Genomic DNA, 21,780 nt, shown 5'->3' on the forward strand with positions numbered 1-21,780 from the left:
ATGTGCAAAGTTGGCTGTATCCATAATTATCGTATAAATTAAGCATTTTTCATTAAGGAAAATGTCATCGATATAAGCATCACACAAAACTGAATTTCGTTAAATAAAAAATTTTGAATGCTGGCATTGTACATTTGATATTACTACCTGGTATCATAATACATGAAAAATAAATTTTACAAGCGTTTTCTATGAAGAAAATTCCAATAACATATTTCTTATCCGACGTTTTGAAAACGTTTTGAAAAACCTGCCAGAATGTGTTTTCAGAATCGCGGTTAAATGCAAATGAAGGACAAGAAAATATTTAAAGTTCTACTGACTTCGTTAGAGATCCAGAGATTCTGACCAGTGCGCGTTTGCCTTTCAGGCTACACTCTCTTTCAGCTATTTCTACGCTCGGCCGTATTCCAGGCCGTTGATAGCTTCGCCGTTTAGTGAACGTTAAGTGGCCAACTCCTGTAGAATTGTGATAGCTTCGGCTATATCTTTTTAGTTAAATTTTATTTCTTAGCATTCTTGAGTTCAAGCCCAAGTAGAGGCTTTTCTGTATGTCCTGAAAGAAGACCGTCTGTGACTTTTATTTTGAGCAATAAAGGGTAATTAACCCTTCCTGAGTATTTGTTCTCTGTCTACGGAACTAAAGCGATTATTCGCTGACCAGTTAGTTCTCAAGGGTACACACATTTAGCTGTAAATTATATGTTGGAACGTTACAAAAAATATGAAAAACTATTTATATTGAGTCAATTTTTGTTTTCCAGTAGATATGTTTAGCAATGTGAAATTTGGAAAACTGTTTTTTATTTTTAATTCTTCAGGAATTAAAACATGTGATTTGGCCATTGATGTTACACGTATTTTCTCCCTCCTTACTGCATGCCTTCGTGGTGTAACTGTAAGCACACTTGACGCATATTCGGAAAGTCCGGAATTCGAATCCCGGAGAGGGAACTGCGGATTTCTTCAGTGTCCTGGGATCGAAAAAATTCTAAATGACTTTTCAGTGTAATTTGTTTCGCCTGCTAAACGCAAGCGCAATTTCCGTGGAAGAAAACAATATTTACTTCGAAAGATTAAGAAACTAATTCAAAGAATTTCGAATTGCCGAAAGTTTAAAGTCAGACAACAGTTATATTTGTTAGAAATATCCTTGGCTACAAAATGTTTGCCTCGGGAAAATGTAAAAGAGTAAAATCTTGACAGTAAGAACATTAATACGAGCATATTCTCATGTTTTCTCTCACGTAGTTAAATATTTCTCCGTCATTTATTTTAATTTAATTCAATACAATATTATTAAGATCTTTTCTGAGACAAATTTAAACTAAATATTTATTTTGTAGGTAAATATTTTCAAAAAGAGCGTTAATTTGATTAATTAGAAGAATTTCGTGACTACATCTTTCTAAAACAACAATTAAAGCAGATATTCATTTAAAGGCGAATTTTTCCCAGCGAACACGATTATCAACGCGAAGTCATATGTAAATTTATTCATACGCAGCAATTAAATGAAAACAATTGTTTCCAATTCATTTTATAATATCTGTAGCTAAAATATGCAATGATATAACAAATTTCCAAGAAAAGGAACTCCAGGTTTTAAATTATTGCAAATTACATAAATATAGCTTTCTTAACGAGCAAACTAACGCTATTTAAAGTCAACATTTTTGTCGAAAAAAAGAGCAGGACTTAAAATGTCGATAGAGAAGAGAGCTAAAAGGGCATCAATTTATATATTTTCGATTAACAGGAATTATACTGCTGAGATTGTTCTACTCCGTAATTTAAAAAACGCATCCGCTTGTTTTGCGAACAAAACTGTTAAATAAAAATGTTTTATCGATCATTGACTACCATGCCAAAAATCAGTATTGTTGAGCGCGTACAGGTTCGCAACATATTGAATGTACACAGAATTGTTGAGAACTTGATAGCATTTATTTAACCAAAAGAAATGTTTCAATATTCTGGAACTTTCCAGAAAAATACTCGTACAACCCTTCACAGAGTACAATCAGTCATTACACTTCAGACTACCGAGAACGTTAAACGCAGCGCAGTGCAGTGTATCTAAAGAGCGAATCTCACACGGAGATACCTCTATGCTCCGAACTCACGTTGAACTAAACACTACTAATCAGAAACTGATGCTATCTTCGATCTCATTAGCCGGATACGGTTACAGTTACATAATGAGATCAACTACATTCATTCACAACATCAATTACAGTTATATAAGGTTATACAAGTTATACAAGTCATACAAGGACCGGATCAACAGAAACAAAAGTAAAGTTATAAGATATTTTTCTCGTCTTCTTAGCATACCTTCGTGGTGTGGTGGTCAGCACTTTCGACGCGTATTCGAGAGGTCAGTGGTTCGAGTCCCGACAAGGGCATTGCTCAGTTTTCATCTCTCCTGTTTCTAAATAACCTAATGTCTCTACAGTGGCGCCCAAACTAAAAATGGTGGTGGATGATGATTCTCCTCCACTAGGATTTGGTGATTGGATCCCCTAATCCCCAGTCGTCCTTTAAAAGGGGGTATATAAGGTATTTCTCCCGCCTTCTTAGCATAACTTCGTGATGTAGTGGTCAGCAAGCTCGACGCGTGTTCGAGAGATCCGTGGTTCGAGTCCCGGCGAGGGCATTGCTAATTTTTCATCTCTCCTGTTTCGAAATTACTTAATGTCTCTACAAAATAAAATTCAAATATTAATTTACAAGGGTAAAACGAGCTTCTAAGTTCTTGCACAGGTCCTTAAATATTCTCGCGAGCAGTTACGGCTAACAAAGCTAAAACCGATTCAAGTAATTTAGTAGAAAAGAGAAATAACAGGGAAAATATTAGCGTTAGCTGCCACGATTTCTTTCTTGAACTGAAAAGCTCTGTGCATAAATACATAAACTTATTTGTATCCTGATAGGGGTTGAGAAAAGTAGAAGTGAAAGTAAAAATAAAATAAAATGATAAATAACTGGTTAATAAATTTAAGACCTTATAAATATTATTATCTTCCTCTTCTCTCAAACTAATAAGAAGAATGGAGGAAAATATTCTAGCTCACAAAATGCAAATTATACTATATCAAAAGTAAGTACTAAATAATGAATATAAAACAGCAGTACGTGAATGACTGCTATCAATTACTTTTCCTCTAAATGATCTGATGTATAAAGTGAATAAGATTTAAATGTAATCAAATAAGCACAGAAATTGAATAGCCATTTAAAACAATTTTTCTAACGAATTTTTGAATTAAATTAAAATTAAATTCTTCTGCTATTTCTTTTCTAAATGTTGAGCAGAATGATTCTGAAACGCATCTCAGTATGAGCCTACTTTCAGAAAGCGCATTCCTTGCTCGTTTACTGTTCAAAATTATTGTTGTAGACTGCACATGATTGTAAAATAAATCCCAATATTTATCCTGCAGAATAACAATTTTAAAACTAATCATAAGATTTAATACAATCTAATTATGTTTTAAAAATAACTGAGCTTCTAAAAAGCAAATTTTTCCCAGCTAAGCTCTCTACTACTAAAAAAAACTAATCCCCATAGCATTAAGGTAATAGAGAGTATTTGGGAAATTATAAAATATTTTAAAGTGAAGTCACGAAAAACAAGTTGCCTTTTTGAGAAAATTAAAACTTTTGAATGCTAACTAATTTTTCCAGTCATTCTAGGACTCGTAACAGGAAACTACCTTTACAGGCAAATTTAAAATTGCATTAAATCCTACAACTGCGCCAAAATCGCTCAGACGAGCAGACACACATGTATATATGTATACAGGTATATAAATCTACATCTATATACTTATATCTATCTATCCATCTACCCATATCTATATCTATCTGTGTCTCAATTATAGACCAAAAAATAAGAAATGAAATGAAATTCTATGCTAGTAAAATCCAAAATTCCCATAAATATGTTAAAAATATTTTTGCATATTTATGTAAATACGTAATAATATAAATTAAGTAGATAAATAATCATTTTTTACATATTTATATTAATTTTGGGTTTTGGTGGTATTGAATTTAATTTCATTCGTGTCTTTATGAATTTGATTCTTAATTTCTTAATTTTTGCTTGTTATTGATAAATTTTTCAGCAGCATATTGAGCTGAAATAATATTGGGATAATTTTTTTAAATAAAAAATTTATATCTATATAATATGATAAATAAAATAAAAAAAATATCTTTATATATGGGGCGGAGGCTGTGTGTTGACACATTGTACAAAAGCTTCTACACATTATGGAGATAGATTTGCCATGCTAAGAGAAAACTGAAAACTACCTATTTTAAAGAAATTGAACCTTTTTATATTTTTTATCTCAAAATAAATAAGAAGCTGAAAACCTAGCTATTTATTTAAGATAAATAAAAAGTATAAAAAGCCATTTTTTTGTAAAAATGAAACATAGCTTGCATATATTATTCGGGAAATGCAAATCATCTGGGAGACATCAAAAATTCTGAAGTCTCCTTCAGAAGAAAAAAAAAAAATAAATAAAACAATACCTGAGTAATGTATGGAAGAGGGAGGTGCTGTCTGTAGTTTTTCGGAATTTCTGATCTCCATTGAAGAGTCATATCCCTTCGGAAGGCCTTTTAGGAAATGCTTTTTGTGCTTGGTTAGTCCTAACCACAGATATATTTGAACTTTTGCCTGGATAACCCAACCACCTGGTCCAGAACCTTTCTTCCCTGGCAACTGCAAAGAATCGAAATAACCGATTACATTTGTTTTAGTGTTATTTTAAATTCATGAATATATAAAACGTCGGATTCTTGATGCTCGAAGTTTCAGGAACTCGGATTAAAGGAAAAAGGAATTCTTTTTAAATCGAGAATCGCCATAATCTTGACTGAAACTGACAGGTTCAGACTATTAATCCTAAAAACAGATCGTTCCATTTACATGCCTATATTAAGATCGTTTATACATTTTACAAACATAATTCTCACTTAGCATACTCAAATAAAAGTCACAATAATGTATACTGACCTTAATAGTCAAGGAGTTAAACCTAAAGTGTTGGTAACAAATTAAGGTTAATTTAGGAGCTTTTACATGGAATATACATACTGAACATACCTAAAGCTGAAAACGCAAAAATTTTCCAAAATTTTTTAAGAGGAAATAGATATGAATATTTTAAAGAGAATAGATATGAAATATTTGCTTGTAAAATGTTGTTCTGATACAGGACTCCAAAAGCTCCTTTTGTTTGAAACTCGTTAATTTGAACATTCTTATATTAAAATTAATAGTTAACCAATAATTATTAAATAGAGCCGCCAAGTCAGTATGGTGGTAAGGGAAGCTGACTGCGATCCCGAAGGGCCTGGGTTCGAATCCCGGAGAAGGCATGACTGTAACTGTCCGTCCCTTCATAGGAAAGGCGATGGTGGCCCACCTATTAGGTGCCTCCATAATAAAGAGACCACCACATCCGGCCTTGTATGGATTAATGAACTGGGTTACATTTGTAATTGTTCACAATCTGCCATTGGACAAAAAATTAAATAGTTTTTTATTTAAATTTATTTTTCTATTTGATGTGTAAATTGATATAAGAGAAGAGAAACAACAGATTATCCGAACTAATTAAAACGGCATATTTCGGATAAATTAAGCTTCTAAGAAATGCCGTTGCTTCACATTTATTATCTGAGAAAAATTAAGAACTGTTAAGCATCCAATCACATATCTAATCATTATAACAAAATTAATATAAATCAATGAATAAAATTCAAATTATGATACGTTATATTAATGTCCGCGTACAAAATTGCTTGGGGACGCAAACAGTTCTCCATGGAAACTTGTTGCCTTACAGCTATTCTTCTAAACAGCGCGATTTTACTCTAAAACTGATCTGAACTTTTTATATATTTACATATTTATATTTATATATTTATTTCTACATTTTGAAAGATATTATTAAGTAAGTTAAGTGAAGTACAATTTAACTCGAATCTTATTCTTGTAATTATTATGGCAGGCATTCCATAATAACTTCAATGCTCTTAACAAGATCAATCGAAGCAAAACACACAGTTAGTCAAGGAACATATCTATCGGTTCGTCTTTTAGAGTTTCAGAATAAGTTTAGCTAAGTAGAATTAGCAAAACAAAACTGATCGCTCCCAACACGTGATTTAAAGTAATTTCATTAGTATAACTAAACGCCAGCAATTTTGTTTCCCTCTGTGCTTGCAGTCCTTAAGGTAGGCGCCGGCAACATGACCTTAAAGTGCCGGCAATATGTTTCCGGCTATCAAACTAGTGCGTGTGTCGCATAGGACGGGAGAAGCTTATCAGGAAATATGTTGCCACAAGTACACAGGTTTTTACGAAGCTTAAAACAGTAGGTTACGTTTAGATTTCTAAGAATGAATTTTGGATGTTTGGAAGTTGCCGAACTGAGTAATATTTGTAGAATTAGTAATTCGTTTTGATTGAATTAAACTTGTTTTTCATACCGTTCATGATAAGATGAAAGGCACTGAAAACAAGAAAGTCACGTTTCATTCATTTCTTCTTCTTCCTCATAATATTCCTTTTATGTCACCATTTTCCTCAGTACTTCTCACAACAATCTCATCGGCATTCAAAGCTTGGCATGCTACATAGACAACTATTTTTGTTTGCGTAGGGGTTCGTATTGGATTAAATACACGAAGAACCAGCGATAGCTTGACAAAATTTATTTTAACAAAAGGAAAACTTTACAGTTTTAGAACTTTCCACAAAAGTGCCCGTACAAATCGTCTCGGTATGACAGAGCACAATCAATAGTTTAACATTATAAACTACTCAGAACGTTAAAAAGAACGCAATATAAAACGTATTTATAGAGTGAAGCTCGCACGAAGGCCTAACTCTGAACTAAAAACTGATGCTCTCTTCGGGCTTGTATAAATTTTTCCCGACTTCCGGGAAATCTCTAGTACCTTTCATTTCTCGAAATTACTGGAAAGCATATACGTTTAAACTTACACATAAGGGCCGGATACAGTTACAGTTATATACAGGGATCAATTAGTTATTCCGTTACAGAACTACAGCTATAGAGGCATTGGATCGAAATACGGCCAAAATTTCAACGATTTCTCGCCGAATTTGGCAACAAATATTTGTTGCCGAAATCATCGCGAACTTGACGATATCTGGGAAATTTAGCGAGATAGCCATTTATTCCGTGTTAAACAGACTCGTGCCACCTAGCCATAGGAGATCGAACTCGTACATACAAATTAATCTCTTTACACCAGTTAATATAATGTTAATGCGTAAGTTGAACGCTCAATGTAATCGAAATGAAACGCAAACAGTTCCCCATAAAACTGTTTGCGTAAAAAGTGCATTCCCCTATTGGAAAGGGAATGCACTTTTTACGTTATATATTTATTAATGTAATGTATGTATGCATGTATTATTAACGTATAATGTATATATTTATAATTTGCATAATGTGCACAGGTACTGCTCTGCAATATGTCTGTAGAGTTAGTACTTTTAGAGAACTTTTTTAGAAAACCTGAGAAGAACTTTTATATGTATTAATATATCGAGTGCGCTATTAAGGTATAATGCATAGGATGTATTACTACTGTTTAATTGAAGATAGTAACACAACTTTTTGATGTAAAGTATTTCTATATTGTCATGTGTTGTATAATAAGCATTTAAAAGAATAAAGTAAAGTTAAACTTAAACCACTTTTTGATGTAAAGTATTTCTATATTGTCATATATTGTACAATAAACATTCAAAAGAATAAAGTAAAGTTAAATTTAATTTTTGAATAATTCTTTGCGCCATTGCTGCAAGGAATGAAATTTGAATTTAACAAACATTCTCTTTTCGTAAAAAGCAAATTTAAAGTTAATAAATTTAAATGAAATTTAATACAAACAAATAAATAATTATTGTTGCTAACTAATCTACAATATCATTTATATTATAAGAGCATATGTAAATCAAGTACACGTATCAAAATCCATGAATAAATATAAAATTCCAATATTATTTAATCCTAAAAAATTATTTATAAAAATGCATAAGTGAATGATTTTTGAGCAGGCAGGAGACAGACTTATCAAGGGAAATTTGCCTCCAAACCTAACTCTTCAATCATTCAATTCCTGTTTCGTCATCCATGTAGGCAAGGGTAAAACTCCAAACCAGAAGTAATACCAGATGTGGTGAATTACTAAAATGAAATTTAAACAAGGGAAATTAGAGAAATAATTTAAACAAGTGGAATTTTGAGAAATTGAAAGACTATAATTAAAATTAAAAAATTAATAAATAAGAGTAGAAAACCAAATTTTTAGAAAACCAAAGTAATTTAGAAACTCTTGCCTACAGAAACTTCCCTAACATTGCTAACTTGCATTAAATTTCATTTAATTTTATTAACTTTAAATTTGAATTTTACGAATAGAGAATGTTTGTTAAATTCAAGTATAATAAGCATTGGTATTCTAAGAATCCACAATACGTCTGTCTTCCAACATCAGCCTCTGTTTGGCAAGATTGTTTTTCTAGACAGTTGCGAGATCCGGACGTTACCCGAATAGTCAATGAAAGCCGCCCGGATGCCTGGATCCTGCTCTCACCTGTCACCTGTTAAATAGACTCGTTCCTGTAACCTTGTTTCTTCAGCATAGCTTCGATTTTTTAAGTATTTCGTGTTACGTTATATAAAAGATACTACAGTTTCCCATATAATTGCACTAAAATTATTTATGTATATATAAAATTCGTAACAATATCATTTTTCAAATATCAGATATCACTATTTAAATGGATTTAATGTTAAAAACTACTATTGCTGTTTCGAATTTCGAATATAAAATAGCATCAGATGGTATCACATATCCTGAGAAAATCTACGATCCAAGAAAGAATAATTTATAATTTGAAATTCCTTTTGAATCCATATCTTACGGATTAGCGTCACTAATTTAATAGAAAATTGAGGGTTAAGAATACATGCACTTTTCCTCAGTATCTCATAAAACTATATTAAAATATCGCTAAACTGAAAAGCATTTATACCCCGATATATTGATGCAAATATACTCGTACATGCATACCACATTTTTCTGACTGAAATGGGAAAAGGAAAACGATGCTGAGTATATTTTGGTAATTTTTATAGCTTAAATTTGTTTTATGATTTAGATTTAGTGAACAGTATATATAAAATTTGTATGGAAATAGTTTTATGGCTTTCCATTCTCTGCAAGATGGATGCTACATATTTCTAAAATAAACAAGACTCACAATCTAAAAAATTTATAGCAAATATGAAAACCTTTATATTTAATATTTTGCATGTTGGTTAAAATGGTAATGTTTGTTTAAAATGCTGTTCGAGTAGAATGAACATATCAATGCCTCCGATCTGGTATTCTTATGCTTCTGTAAGCTTTAAAATGTCTCATACTAAAATGTTATTGGCAATTGTAAATAAAGGTTTTTTTAGTTACCAGAGATGCTATTATTCACGAAACTCACATTTTCTCTGCATACCTTTTGTGTTCGGAGAACTTTCCAGAGGGTTGCCACTAAAAGTTATCACATGCATTGTAGGGTTTTTCTTATTTTGCATAACAAATTATTTATGCTATGCATGCATTAATGTTTATACCTTTATTTTTATAAATAAAGTTTTATACCTTTCTTGTACTCATCAAATTCTACTTGTATTTCCTTGCCAGGATGTAAATTTAAAGTTAAGTGAGTATTTAAACGGGTGAATCTCTAAGGTTATTCAGAGAGTGTGTTCGCTATACTAAGCGACAAGCTAACCTGAGAACACATACAAGGGACCTTTTCACAGCTTTTTACCCTGTTCTTCAAGTTATCCATACGCAGCAAACTGCCCGCGGATATTTAATTCCTCCAATTCGCTACACATTTGGCGACTTCTTGCCAAATCCAGCGTATTTATATAACAGTCTTTTTATACAATGAAGCTGCAGTTAAAATTGATAGTTCATTGTAGTGTAAAATGTAGGACATGTTATTCATTGTCTTAATTTATATGAAATTTTTCACTATTATCTAGTTATATTCTGTATTAATTGTTTCCTAAGACACATATACTTCCAGTCAGGCATAGATAATCACCGTTCTACAGTACGTTTTATCCTATCTTTCTGATTACTGTTTCAAATAAAATGAATAAAAAGAGTAGAAACTCAGATCTTCAGATTGCAGTTGTTATGTATTAATTGTTATTATTTTCAAGCTTAAGTTTTGCTTACTTAATTCAGTTTTGATTACCAATTGAAGTTATGAAGTTTTGCTTTTGTTGTTTAAAGTTAGTTGTAAGTTTAAACTGTAACGTAAACTTTAAATTTAGGTCTGGTTGCTTTAAGAGTTTTCTTAAGTTGAATTTGTTTATTTATTTATTTATTTATTGAGTTTAGGGACTTAAGTTTACTTGGTTTTTGTACTTTTTGTTTTTGACACTTAAGATTGTTTAACTTTTAACTTTAATTATTTTAAAGTTTTGTTTGCTGCACTTTTGGTGTGTTAATTTTTTTTTAACTTAAGGTAACTTAATTTTTACCCCTCTTTCTATTAAAGTTATCGAATCCATATTTTCTGACTGGTGGTAACGTAAATCAATAGTAATTGAAACTCAGTCTGGATAATGAGTGTGTATACTTAAATTACTGCGGAAGAAGCAATTTATATTGTGCTGACATTTGCTAATGAATTTAATTGTTATGTAATAGTTTAATTTTTAATGTCCTAAATTCGTTTGTGTTGAATAACTATTCACTGGTTCTGAAAATACACTCACGTTTGTGAAAATTGCAACACCAAGAAGGAATCGTCATAATTGAATGCAATTTAATACACAGTTGAGTGGTAGTGGTACAAATAAATGATTAAATGTTCAAAGCAAACAAACAAGAACAAGAGATCAGAATCAGTATTTTGTGTGGCCACCACGCGCCGCAATAAGTGCTGCTACACGACGTGGCATGGAGTCAAACAAAGTTTGAATGTCTGACTGAGGAAGAGCATTCCATATCGTTTGTACGCGTACCCAAAGTTCGTCTGCAGACGCAACAGGACGAGGATCACGAGCAAGACGCCGACCAATGACATCCCACACATGTTCAATTGGCGACATATCCGGGGAACACGCAGGCCAAGGAAGAAGCTGTACCTGCTGCGCTGCAAAGAAGGATTTAACAATCCGAGCAGTATGAGGGCGGGCATTGTCCTGTTGAAATACAGCGCCTGGCAAGCTTTGAAGGAAGGGAACAGCTTCGGGCTGTAGAACTTCACGGATATACCGGTTGCTGTTCAGATTGCCCACAATTCGTAGCAATTGAGATCGTCTATGATATGCTATGGCGCCCCACACCATAACTCCGGGTGTTCGTCCACTGTGGCGTTCGATAATGCACTCCGGAAGGTGGCGTTCACCGGCATAGCGTCTGACACGAATGCGGCCATCATGGTACCACAAATTAAAGTGGGATTCGTCAGAAAACACGACATGCTGCCAATCAGCACGCCAGTCTCTATGCTGATTGGCCCATTGTAGCCGCAGGCGGCGATGGTCGTGCGTTAGGGGGATCCTGTATAAAGGAGTCCGTGCGCGCAGTCCACACTGCAGCAGACGTCTACGAATTGATGAAGCACACAATGAAACACCTGTAGCTATTGACCACAGTGCTGCCAATTGTCTAGAGGAAGCTGTACGGTCCGTCCGCGCCATGCGGACCAGGCGTCTATCATCGCGAGCTGACGTCACATTTTGGGGTCCACTCCCGGATTTCCGAGTTGTCCGACACTCGTCCGTCCACTGCTTCCAAACGCGCATCACTGTGCTGCTGTTACGCTGCACACGAGAGGCTACTGCACGATACGACAATCCAGCTTCACGAAGGCCGATGATTCTCCCTCGTTCAAACTCTGTAAGTTGTTCAAATCTCGCTCTCTTTCGTCGACGAGGCATAAGTACAGATTGAGTTAACGTTTACCACTAGCATATAACCACCGATAACCATACACGCCTCGCTACAGCCGTCTATTTATTCGGATCCATCAGCCGCTCAGAGGGCGCTGCTCAGCATACGCATGCGCTACGGATTTGCAATTCTAATCATTTGCATATCATGCGCTACTTTGCATTTCCTGAAAATTTCAGCTCACTCGCGTAAGTCCTTCATGGTGTTGCAATTTTCACAAACGTGAGTGTATTCGGCTGATCTTTGGAATATGTTAACTGGTAGTTTGGTGACATTTTGGAGGCGATAAAGGTTACTACCTAGGACTTTGGTAATAATGTGAGAAGTACTCAGTTCCGATTACGCATTATTTTGTGTGAGGGAAATGAGAGATCATGAGATATGTCATGTGACATTAATGGACGAATTATAGTTCTTTAATTGGAAAAAAGGGGAAATCTGGAAAAAGTCTGGAAAGTTTGTATTTAGCATTATTCTGTGTTGTGTGAAACAGTGTTGGTTAATTTTTGGATCCCATGGCCCTAACTAAAGTGAATTCGAAATGGGTATTTAGTGAGATTGAAAGGGGTAGTAATAAGTGTTTAAGGTTGTGCAAGATAGAAGTAAAGATGTTTTATTAAGTTATTTATTTTACAAGTATGATTTTAAAGATCCTGAAACAGGCGCACATACGCTTGCTTTTTATTTAGCGGAGGAAATAAGAAAAGTTTATCGGCTACATAATCAAGATTCTGAAGAAGATTAGGTAAGTTAGTATTTTTAATTATTTGAAGATATTATTTTTATGCATTGTTCTAAATGTAAGGAGTAAATAAAGTAATATGGTATTATTGGAAAATTGTTATTAGCAATGATTTCGTTTAAAGTAATTAGGATTGTAAGCTAATTTTTATTAATTTAATGTATGTGCTTATTTTTATTTTAAGTAGTGTTTTTGAATTTAATTATATTTTAATTAAATGATAGTTATTTTGTGAATTATATATTTGTAGGAATTTGGTATACGTTTCAGTGGAAGTAAACGTGCATGGAAATAATTTAAATATTTGACAGTAAGTATTTGTAACCATTTGTAATGTTTGAGGTGTGAATTCGTTGGTGACGTTTATAATATAATAGATAATTTAGAGGTAAAAGTTTTTCGATGTTTTATTTATTTTATACGTGGAAATATTCATCTTTGGAAAGAGTATATACTTTTCGCGATCAGGTAATTTCGTATATGTTCTTTTTACCGGATTTAAAGATTCACAAAATTTTCATGCATTTTTGTGAAATTTTTCTAATTTATGAGAAAAAAGCAGTGTACATGGATATAGTGAAGAGTGTGCGCAATTTTTGTGCAATTCTGGGATGATTTTTTAAGTAAAAATAAGTCGACGTGTACATGGTTTAGTGATATTTTAATTAAATGATAGTTATTTTGTGAATTTTATGTTTGTAGGAATTTGGTATACGTTTCAGTTGAAGTAAACGTGCATGGAAATAATTTAAATATTTGACACTAAGTATTTGTAACCATTTATAATGTTTGCGGTATGAATTCGTTGGTGTCGTTTATAATATAATAGATAATTTAGAGGTAAAAGTTTTTGGATATTTCATTTATTTTATACGTGGAAATGTTCATCCTTGGAAAGGGTATATACTTTTTCGCGATCAGGTAATTTCATATATGTGCTTTTTACCGAGTTTAAAGATTCACAGAATTTTTTTGCACTTTCGTGCAAATTTTTGTAATTTATGAGAAACTAGCAGTGTAGATGGATAAAGTTAAGAGTGTGTGCAATGCCATTTTTGTGTAATTCTGGGATGTTTTTTTCAGTAAAAATAAGTCTGTAAATGGTTTATGTGTATGTGATATTCTGAAAAACGCGCAAGGAGTTTGCGATTGTGCACTTTTTCCCAATTTTGCAGTTAATATTTGTCACGATTAAGCAGTTTTGTTACATAAAATTTCTAGCATAAGTGTAATTCGGCTAGTAGATTGTTGTAAAAAGTGTTCAGTAAATAAAAAGAAAAGAAGCATGTCTTTACTTCGTGAAGACAAAATGGCGGCGAAAAAAAAATAGAGGGTTTCTGTAGCAGGGTGTCCGCCGATAACATCGCGGCAAAAACATCGTGGACGAAAACGTCGCGGAGAAAACAACGCAAGGTGAAAACGTCGTGCTACAGAACATCGTGGGAGAAAACATCGCAAAGAGAAAATATCGCAATTCTAAAACATCGTGGTACAAAACATCGTCGTCGAAAATAAAGCGGTTCAAAAACTTCGCAGTTTAAAAACATTGTCGTCGAAAATATCGTGGTAAAAAATAAAGTAACTACAAATCATCGCATGAACATAACGTCGCAGACATGCTTTTTTCATACATAATTTTCGCAAACATGCTTTAATAACTGTAAATAGATGTTCCAATAATGATTTGTGAGCGCAAGATGTAAAGAAGGATAATTTTTACTTTCACATTTTTCTTATTCACTAATAAATTTTTGTTGAAAAAGTAAGAAGGAAACTTAAGCATAGAAAATTATATGCAACTTATAGCTTATACTTTTCATGAAAAATTACCAGCAAAAACTTTAAAAAATTATTTATTAATGGCCTTTGTTAGTTAACTATGTCGGTTTAAAATTCTATTAATTGCTATAAGTTGCATTAATTTGCTATTTTTAAGTTTCCTTCTTATTTTTCAGCAAAAATTTATTAGTTAATAAAAAAATGTGAAAGTAAAAATTATCCTTCTTTCCATCTTGCGCTCACAAATCATTATGGGAATATCCATTTACAGTTATTCAAGCATGTTTGCGAAAAGCATGTATGAAAAAAGCATGTCTGCGATGTTATCGTCATGCGATGATTTGTAGATACTTTATTTTTTACCACGATATTTTCGACGACGATGTTTTTAAATTGCGAAGTTTTTGAACCGCTTTATTTTCGACGACGATGTTTTGTGTCACGATGTTTTAGGACTGCGATGTTTTCTCCCACGATGTTTTGTAGCACGACGTTTCCGCCTTGCGTTGTTTTCTCCGCGACGTTTTCGTTCGCGATGTTTTCGGCTGTAACCCTGTAGCAGAGTTGGTCGCCAAAAAATCGCCAAGTTACCATAATCAAAAGATCAACCAAATATTCTCATCCCAAACGTCGGCTTGGAATTCATTCTCAGAATTCCTTATCAGGAGATTACTGCACCCCGAAATTCTTTCGCTCAAGCGTTAGAATACATGTAATGTTTCCACCACATGTTCAGTTATCGGCGCCACGTGCAGTTTTATTTAAACAGGATCCCGGTTGCTGTGACATCTCTAGCAGGGAAAGGTTCTACAGCGAGTTGTTTATGAGGGGGGAAAAGTCGTTGGATAGGAAGCTCGCAATGTTGGATTTGCACCTCGAGTCGAGGCTAGTTACCCCTTTTTCCATCTGCAGAGTTGTTGACCCAGCGGAGTGGCCTTGGAGGCCGAATGGTTGAACCGCGCTAGTTAACTCTTTTGGTATTCGGGAAACCCCTTCCCGTGAAGATTTCTCTGCTTGGGTTGCTGTGCTTGGCATCATTCTGATCGCTTTCTTCGCCAAATTTTTCAAAAGCGCGCCAGCTATTAAAGTGACTGCGCAGTGGATTGACGACAGCTAGAGAGGAAAAAAAGAATTTTCCGATAGACCCCTGTTATGACGGAGCTGCAACGAAAAAATGGTACCTACTCCTATCCTCTGCAAAGCGGACGCCCGAGTGCTTTAGGAAGATCTAACGGATCCACGGAGAAAATGGCCTCGGGAAGGTTAGCCGTACAGAACCATCCTGATGGAAATGCTACCTTGGACAAAACTTTGGAGTCAGATCTCGTCCTTGATGTTATCTTTTGTTGGTTTAATTTTTTCGCTTAAATCTTTCTTTTCTTTTCAACAGATATGCTGAAAGCCTTCGTAAGGAAACCGATAATTCTCTTTTTAGAGCTAACTACAATGTATTTTCAAGATTTTGTGTGAATAGTTTCATTTTACTCCATTAAGGTTGTGGGGCCCCCACTGACCATGTTTTTAAAGGTTTTTTTTTTTTTTGGTGTGTGTGTGTGTGTTCTTCAGCGCTAAAGTTGTTAACCAGCCATCTCTTAATAATTGTAGTGAAAATTGTGATTATCATGACTCTATCAGCAATGTAACCAAATCTCTTATCGGCTTAAATAAATGTTAGTTTGATTTTACTTACCTTGTTTTGTAATTAATTTGAATTAATTTTACACTGGATCTTAGTCCTAGAATGGGTTGTAGAATCTGTATTTTTCAAAATTCGGTATTCCAAAGATAATATTATCTGACAACGGATCAAATTTTTGTTCGGCTGAATTTGAGAATTTTTTAACGGATTTAAATATTGAACACAGAAAAAGTTCCATTTATTACCCACAATCTAATGGGATCATAGAACGAGTTCACAGAACTATGAAAGAAAGCATAGCTTCATCATCTAATCAGGTCTTTGAATGGTCTGATAGACTGGAATTTTTTAAACTGTATTACAATAATTCAAAACACATAGTAACTGGTTTCACTCCTACTCAGTTATTTTTTGGGCGAGAACTCAATACACCTTTAGATTTAAATAATGAACCACATGCTGTAGACAATCCTTCACAATACTTGTAGCATCAAAAGGAACACATTAAAGCCACTAGAGAATTAGTGAAACAAAATGAAGAAAAGTATTTTCAAACTCTAGATAAAGTTGTAAAGGACAGAGAAAGTCATAAATTTAACATTGGAGACGAAGTATTTTTAAAGGCTTTACAACCACCTCATGCCTTACAGCCAAAATACACTGGTCCTTTCAAAATCGTAAAAATTTTTCGAAATGAAAACTATTTAATTGAAAATATCACTGACAACAAAACTAAAAAAATTCATTGTAGTAAATTGTTTAAAAGAGTTCCTCTGAGGTCAAATTTAACTAATTAATAGCATTATTTTCATCGAGCTTGTTTTTTCTTGTTCACTAAGTAAAAAGAAATAATAAGAAGAATTAAAGAAAGAAAGAAAAAATTCACACATGTTTAGTGTTTGATTATGAATGTAGTGGATTTAGTTTCAATTAATTTTTTTTGGGAGTTTCTTGGTTAGTTTGGGTGTAGGTTGGCCACCTTAATTTATACGTTTGGTCAGTTGCAGACTGGTCCGGGTTGACTAAGATCATGGAATTTCAAATAATAATAATAATAATAATAATAATAATAATAATAATAATAATAATAATAATAATAATAATAATAATAAGAGAGAGTAAGAAAAAAATTCTAGAGCACTTAGTGGTTATTACAAGTATCCAGCTAGTAATGAAAATGCGCTATTTTAACAACTTGAGAATTTGGAATTACTAAGTTGTAAAAGAAAATTGTAGAGTAATCATTCTTACACATTTACAAAATTATTAGAAAAAATTGATGGTATGTAAAAGAGTTGATAAAACGATATGATTTGAAAATTGTTAAGTAAGAGATATATAGTAATCAAGAGTTGTTAACAACAGTAAAAGGTTGTATGAAATATGAGATGTATTCAGTTACAAATGTATCTACAGATTGTAGTGAAATTTATGCTACTGTATCTGAATCATGTATTGTATGTATTAGTTCTTCGTTTTAATTTTTAACTTGACTCACATGTGTAGCAGCTTATCCCCAATTTTTTTTATATATTTATGCCAGACAATGAGATTTTGATAATTTAACAATTGATCATAATTTGGTTTATGCTAGACAGATATATTTCATTAAATTAACATGTGCTAATTTTAAATGGACGACAGATCTTAAAATTATGATTTACGTGGTTGCAAATGCATCAAGTCTCATCTGAAAATTAGTGTAGTGCTTCATCAAAATATTGTGATATGATTTTGTGAACTGTGCTACGTTTTTTTTTTTTTTTTTTCTTCTTTGTCCGGAGGGAATGTGCAGGCAAGCCTCCACATTTATTCAACATCAAGTCTGTTCACTGCGACCGCTCAATGACAGAGCGAGATTGACCATTACTACCGGTTTTCGGTCTCTTCTGCTGCTAGACTCCGAAGGGGTAGGACGTACTTCTGTCCGTCCTCACCGCGGATGATGCATGTCTGCAACTTGTTCTTTTTCGTGCCTTTCTGACGACCATCTCCATATAGTTTCAAGAAAATGCATTTTGTCAAAAAATAATAGTAAATGATATGAAAATTCAACTAAAGTTGACCTAGATGCTGACTTCTGCGGTAAATGAATGATGTTTTACGACTTGAGACGTTCTCGAAAGGAATTTCCGTGCATGTGTTGCGGCTTGATGCTAAAATTGGCCTTGTGTTTCCACAAAAATATATTGGAATAAAAAGTCAAACCAACGTCCTTCGCTATAAAAATTCAAATTTTTTATCATGTAACTTTGTGCAACGAAGATGATCTGAGATTTATTAGATTGGATCCTTACGCATTTTGTGCACGAAAGATTAGGACTCGAAATAGTAGGACTGATTCTTACTGCTGCAGTAGTACGTCGTATATTGTCTTCTGTCTGGTTATGTTTTCTTGATTTATACTAATATTAATTAAAATTTCACGATATCAAGATATAATAAATTTCTTGTAATTCACATTATTTGAAGTGTCATTCTTTGGGGGATAAGTTACTTTAATTCCATTTTTTTTTTCAGATCACACATTTCATCTTGCACGTATCCAGTATTTCTGGGTTATTGCGGAAACCACCCATTTATCATCACATTTAGCACCCATTTAATATTACACCAACCACAACGCAAACATATATTCTGTAATTTAGAATTGCTTTAATGTTATGTTTCACACTGATATTTACACCTCTTGCTATTTCATGTGATTAATTCAGTATTATTTAAAAACGCTTTTGTTATATTGCACATATACCCACTTTACCTACTACAATATAAGTATTAACATGCATATGTTCAATTATACAGTGATGATAGCTGGTAGTAACATTTGTAATATTTTATGTTATATTGTTCAATAGTTAATAATGCTTGACACAGTCTAATGACTAAAGATTGTACCATTAAAAATTTCAAGGTAGTAGAAAAATATTAAAACTTTAAAATTGTGGAACAAAAATAAAAATTAAGAAACAAAGGATCTTATACAAATTAATTAATTGAATACCAATTAATTCTTCAATTAATTAATTTACATCACTGCAGCTCAAAATCCGACTGACTTCTAACCTCGTGCATGTTCCCAAGAAATGTGATTTCTCCGCCCCTTTAAAGTTATAGGCCCACAAATTCGCATAAAATTAAATTTCACCAACTCAAGGATTTCTCTAATTATTTAGCTGAAATCCTTCCCTCTGCAAACGAATCAAAAACAGAACTTTATACAAACCTGCAGCATACTATTGACACCAGCTGCACCCAGAAGAGTGGAAAAAATAAATCGACCTTCCCCCAGCTAACAGCGAAAAAACTAACGATAATAGTCAAATTGCCGAAAATTTACAGAACGCCCTCGACCTGGAGAACTGATTCATTCAACCTTATCATCATTCACAAAGGGAGATTGCAAGTGAAAACGAGAGGGCCAATTTACCTTTTACTTCCCATTATCAAAACCCTCCGCAGAGCAAAAGACATACAAAAACATACAATACTGCTCTCTGTTCTGTTAACGTAAAAGCTAAGGAAAAAAGTCATTTCCGTCCAGAAAATTCATAAGAAATCATCCTGTCTTTGTTACAAAATCATACCGTTGAAAAAATAACCAGCTAAATATTTTAACACTCTTTGCAATTTCAAATTTAAATGAAATACAAATAAAAATACTTAATTATTGATTACTTAAAAAACATGAACACACTTAAAAATTCGCGACATAACATATCCAGTTCGCGACACAACATATTCCCCCACGAACCGGGGAGAAAAATTTTTGAGCAACAAAAGGTTTTTGCCTATACAACGACTTCCTATGCTTCCTATACAACGACTTTTTCCCCCTCATAAACAACTCGCTGTAGAAACTTTCCCTGCTAGAGATGTCACAGCAACTGGGATCCTGTTTAAATAAAACTGCACGTGGCGCTGATAATTGAACATGTGGTGGAAACATTTCATGTATTCTAATGCTTGAGCAAAAGAATTTCCGGATGCAGTAATCCCCTGATAAGGGATTCTGAGAATGAATTACAAGCCAACGTTTGGGATGAGAATATTTTCAGAATCAGTGAATAGTTATTCAACACAAACGAATTTAGGACATTAAAAATTAAACTATTACATAACAATTAAATTCATTAACAAATGTCAGCACAATATAAATTGTTTCTTCAGCAGCAATTTAAGTATACACACTCATTATCCAGATTGAGTTTCAATTACTATTGATTTACCTTACCACCAGTCAGAAAAAATGTATTCGATAACTTTAATAGAAAGAGGAGTAAAAATTAAATAGTGCAAAAAGCATTTCAAAACACTAGCAAGTTAAGTATATATATATACAAATATTTAACTCGTAAAATACTTGTCACGCCCAATTTAGACAGAACCTAAACAAATTAGAAACATAATTAAGACACAATAACACGCCGAATAAATACTAATTCAGAAGTCAAACAACAAAAATCAGCGTTAATTTTGTAAATTAACGCTGATTTTTGTTGTTTGACTTCTGAATTAGAAATTAGAAACATATCAATCATGTAATGAATTTTGTTTCGCGGTGTGTAATTATATCTCCAAATAAAAATACCTGTACAACCCAAATGATAGCTGGTGGAAATCATGCCAAATAAGCAGACAAGGCAATATATATTTAAAACAAAATACTAAATTTATCCAATATAAAAAAACTGAAATTTTATTCTACTTTAATATTAGGTTAAACAAGAAGAATATATGATTGATACTCCCAAGAGTGAGGAAATAATATTGTACATTTTAACGAATTTAAGCATAGACTATTTTCTTTCAGACTTATAACACACTTTTACCAGTTCAATGCTATTTACTTACAATACATTCTTAATGCTAATTTGCTCGTATACTTTGTTAACTAAATTGCTTATTATATATTCTTAACTGAGTCTATTTATATAAATCTTTGCAGAACAAAAGCTAACTGTAATTATTGCACATTTAATAGAATTCCTTTAAACAGAGCATTGCCAAAATTTAGAGAGATCACCTATAATAAACAAAATAAATGAAACTGCTTCATTACAAATTACCACACTATTGCAATAACCCGGGGGGGCGCTGAAACGCATCTGAAACTGGGATCCTAATATAAATATCAGATTTTACTACTGCAATTAATTTTCGATTCTAATTTAACATTGATACATTTCCTTCTACGAAAGCATTATTGAAATTTCATTGTTGTATATTCACCCAAATTTAACAACAACAACAAAAAAATTAACTCTTGTCTTCAACCCAGGGCTCCGCAAAGCTGCAGCACGTTATCCGCTTGTCGTGAATCGAAAAGAACGCTCAGTTGAAAAGAATGGAGAAAATAGCCAAGCGTTTTTAAGCGGGACGCAGATAATTATCTGCTTTAAGTCCGAGTGAAACCGAAGGAGTCAGTAGTATTGGATCCCTTCCAAAGACGAGCTGGACATCAGGCTCTTTTTACAGAACGGAGAAACATCATAAGGAACGGTGAAGAACTTCACAGGAGCAAGAAGTGAAAGAATCCAGAAGGTGAAAATGGTGAGACGCAGGCTTGGTTCGGTGG

General features: G+C 33.2%; 1 protein-coding gene across 1 annotated transcript in view; it reads right to left on the reverse strand.

Moving 5' to 3' along the window:
- The window catches only part of LOC118186930 (otoferlin-like), a 963,443-nt gene that overhangs the window by 185,607 nt on the left and 756,056 nt on the right, over window positions 1-21,780 (reverse strand). Inside the window, exon 24 of the mRNA XM_085813615.1 lies at window positions 4,549-4,741. Within this exon, the coding sequence (XP_085669741.1) occupies window positions 4,549-4,741 (193 nt within the window). The remainder of the gene's footprint in view (window positions 1-4,548; window positions 4,742-21,780) is intronic.

Source organism: Stegodyphus dumicola, chromosome 3 (assembly GCF_044657685.1).
Source record: "Stegodyphus dumicola isolate Sdum_Otavi_A_Nest chromosome 3, ASM4465768v1".
Taxonomy (NCBI): Eukaryota; Metazoa; Arthropoda; class Arachnida; order Araneae; family Eresidae; genus Stegodyphus; species Stegodyphus dumicola.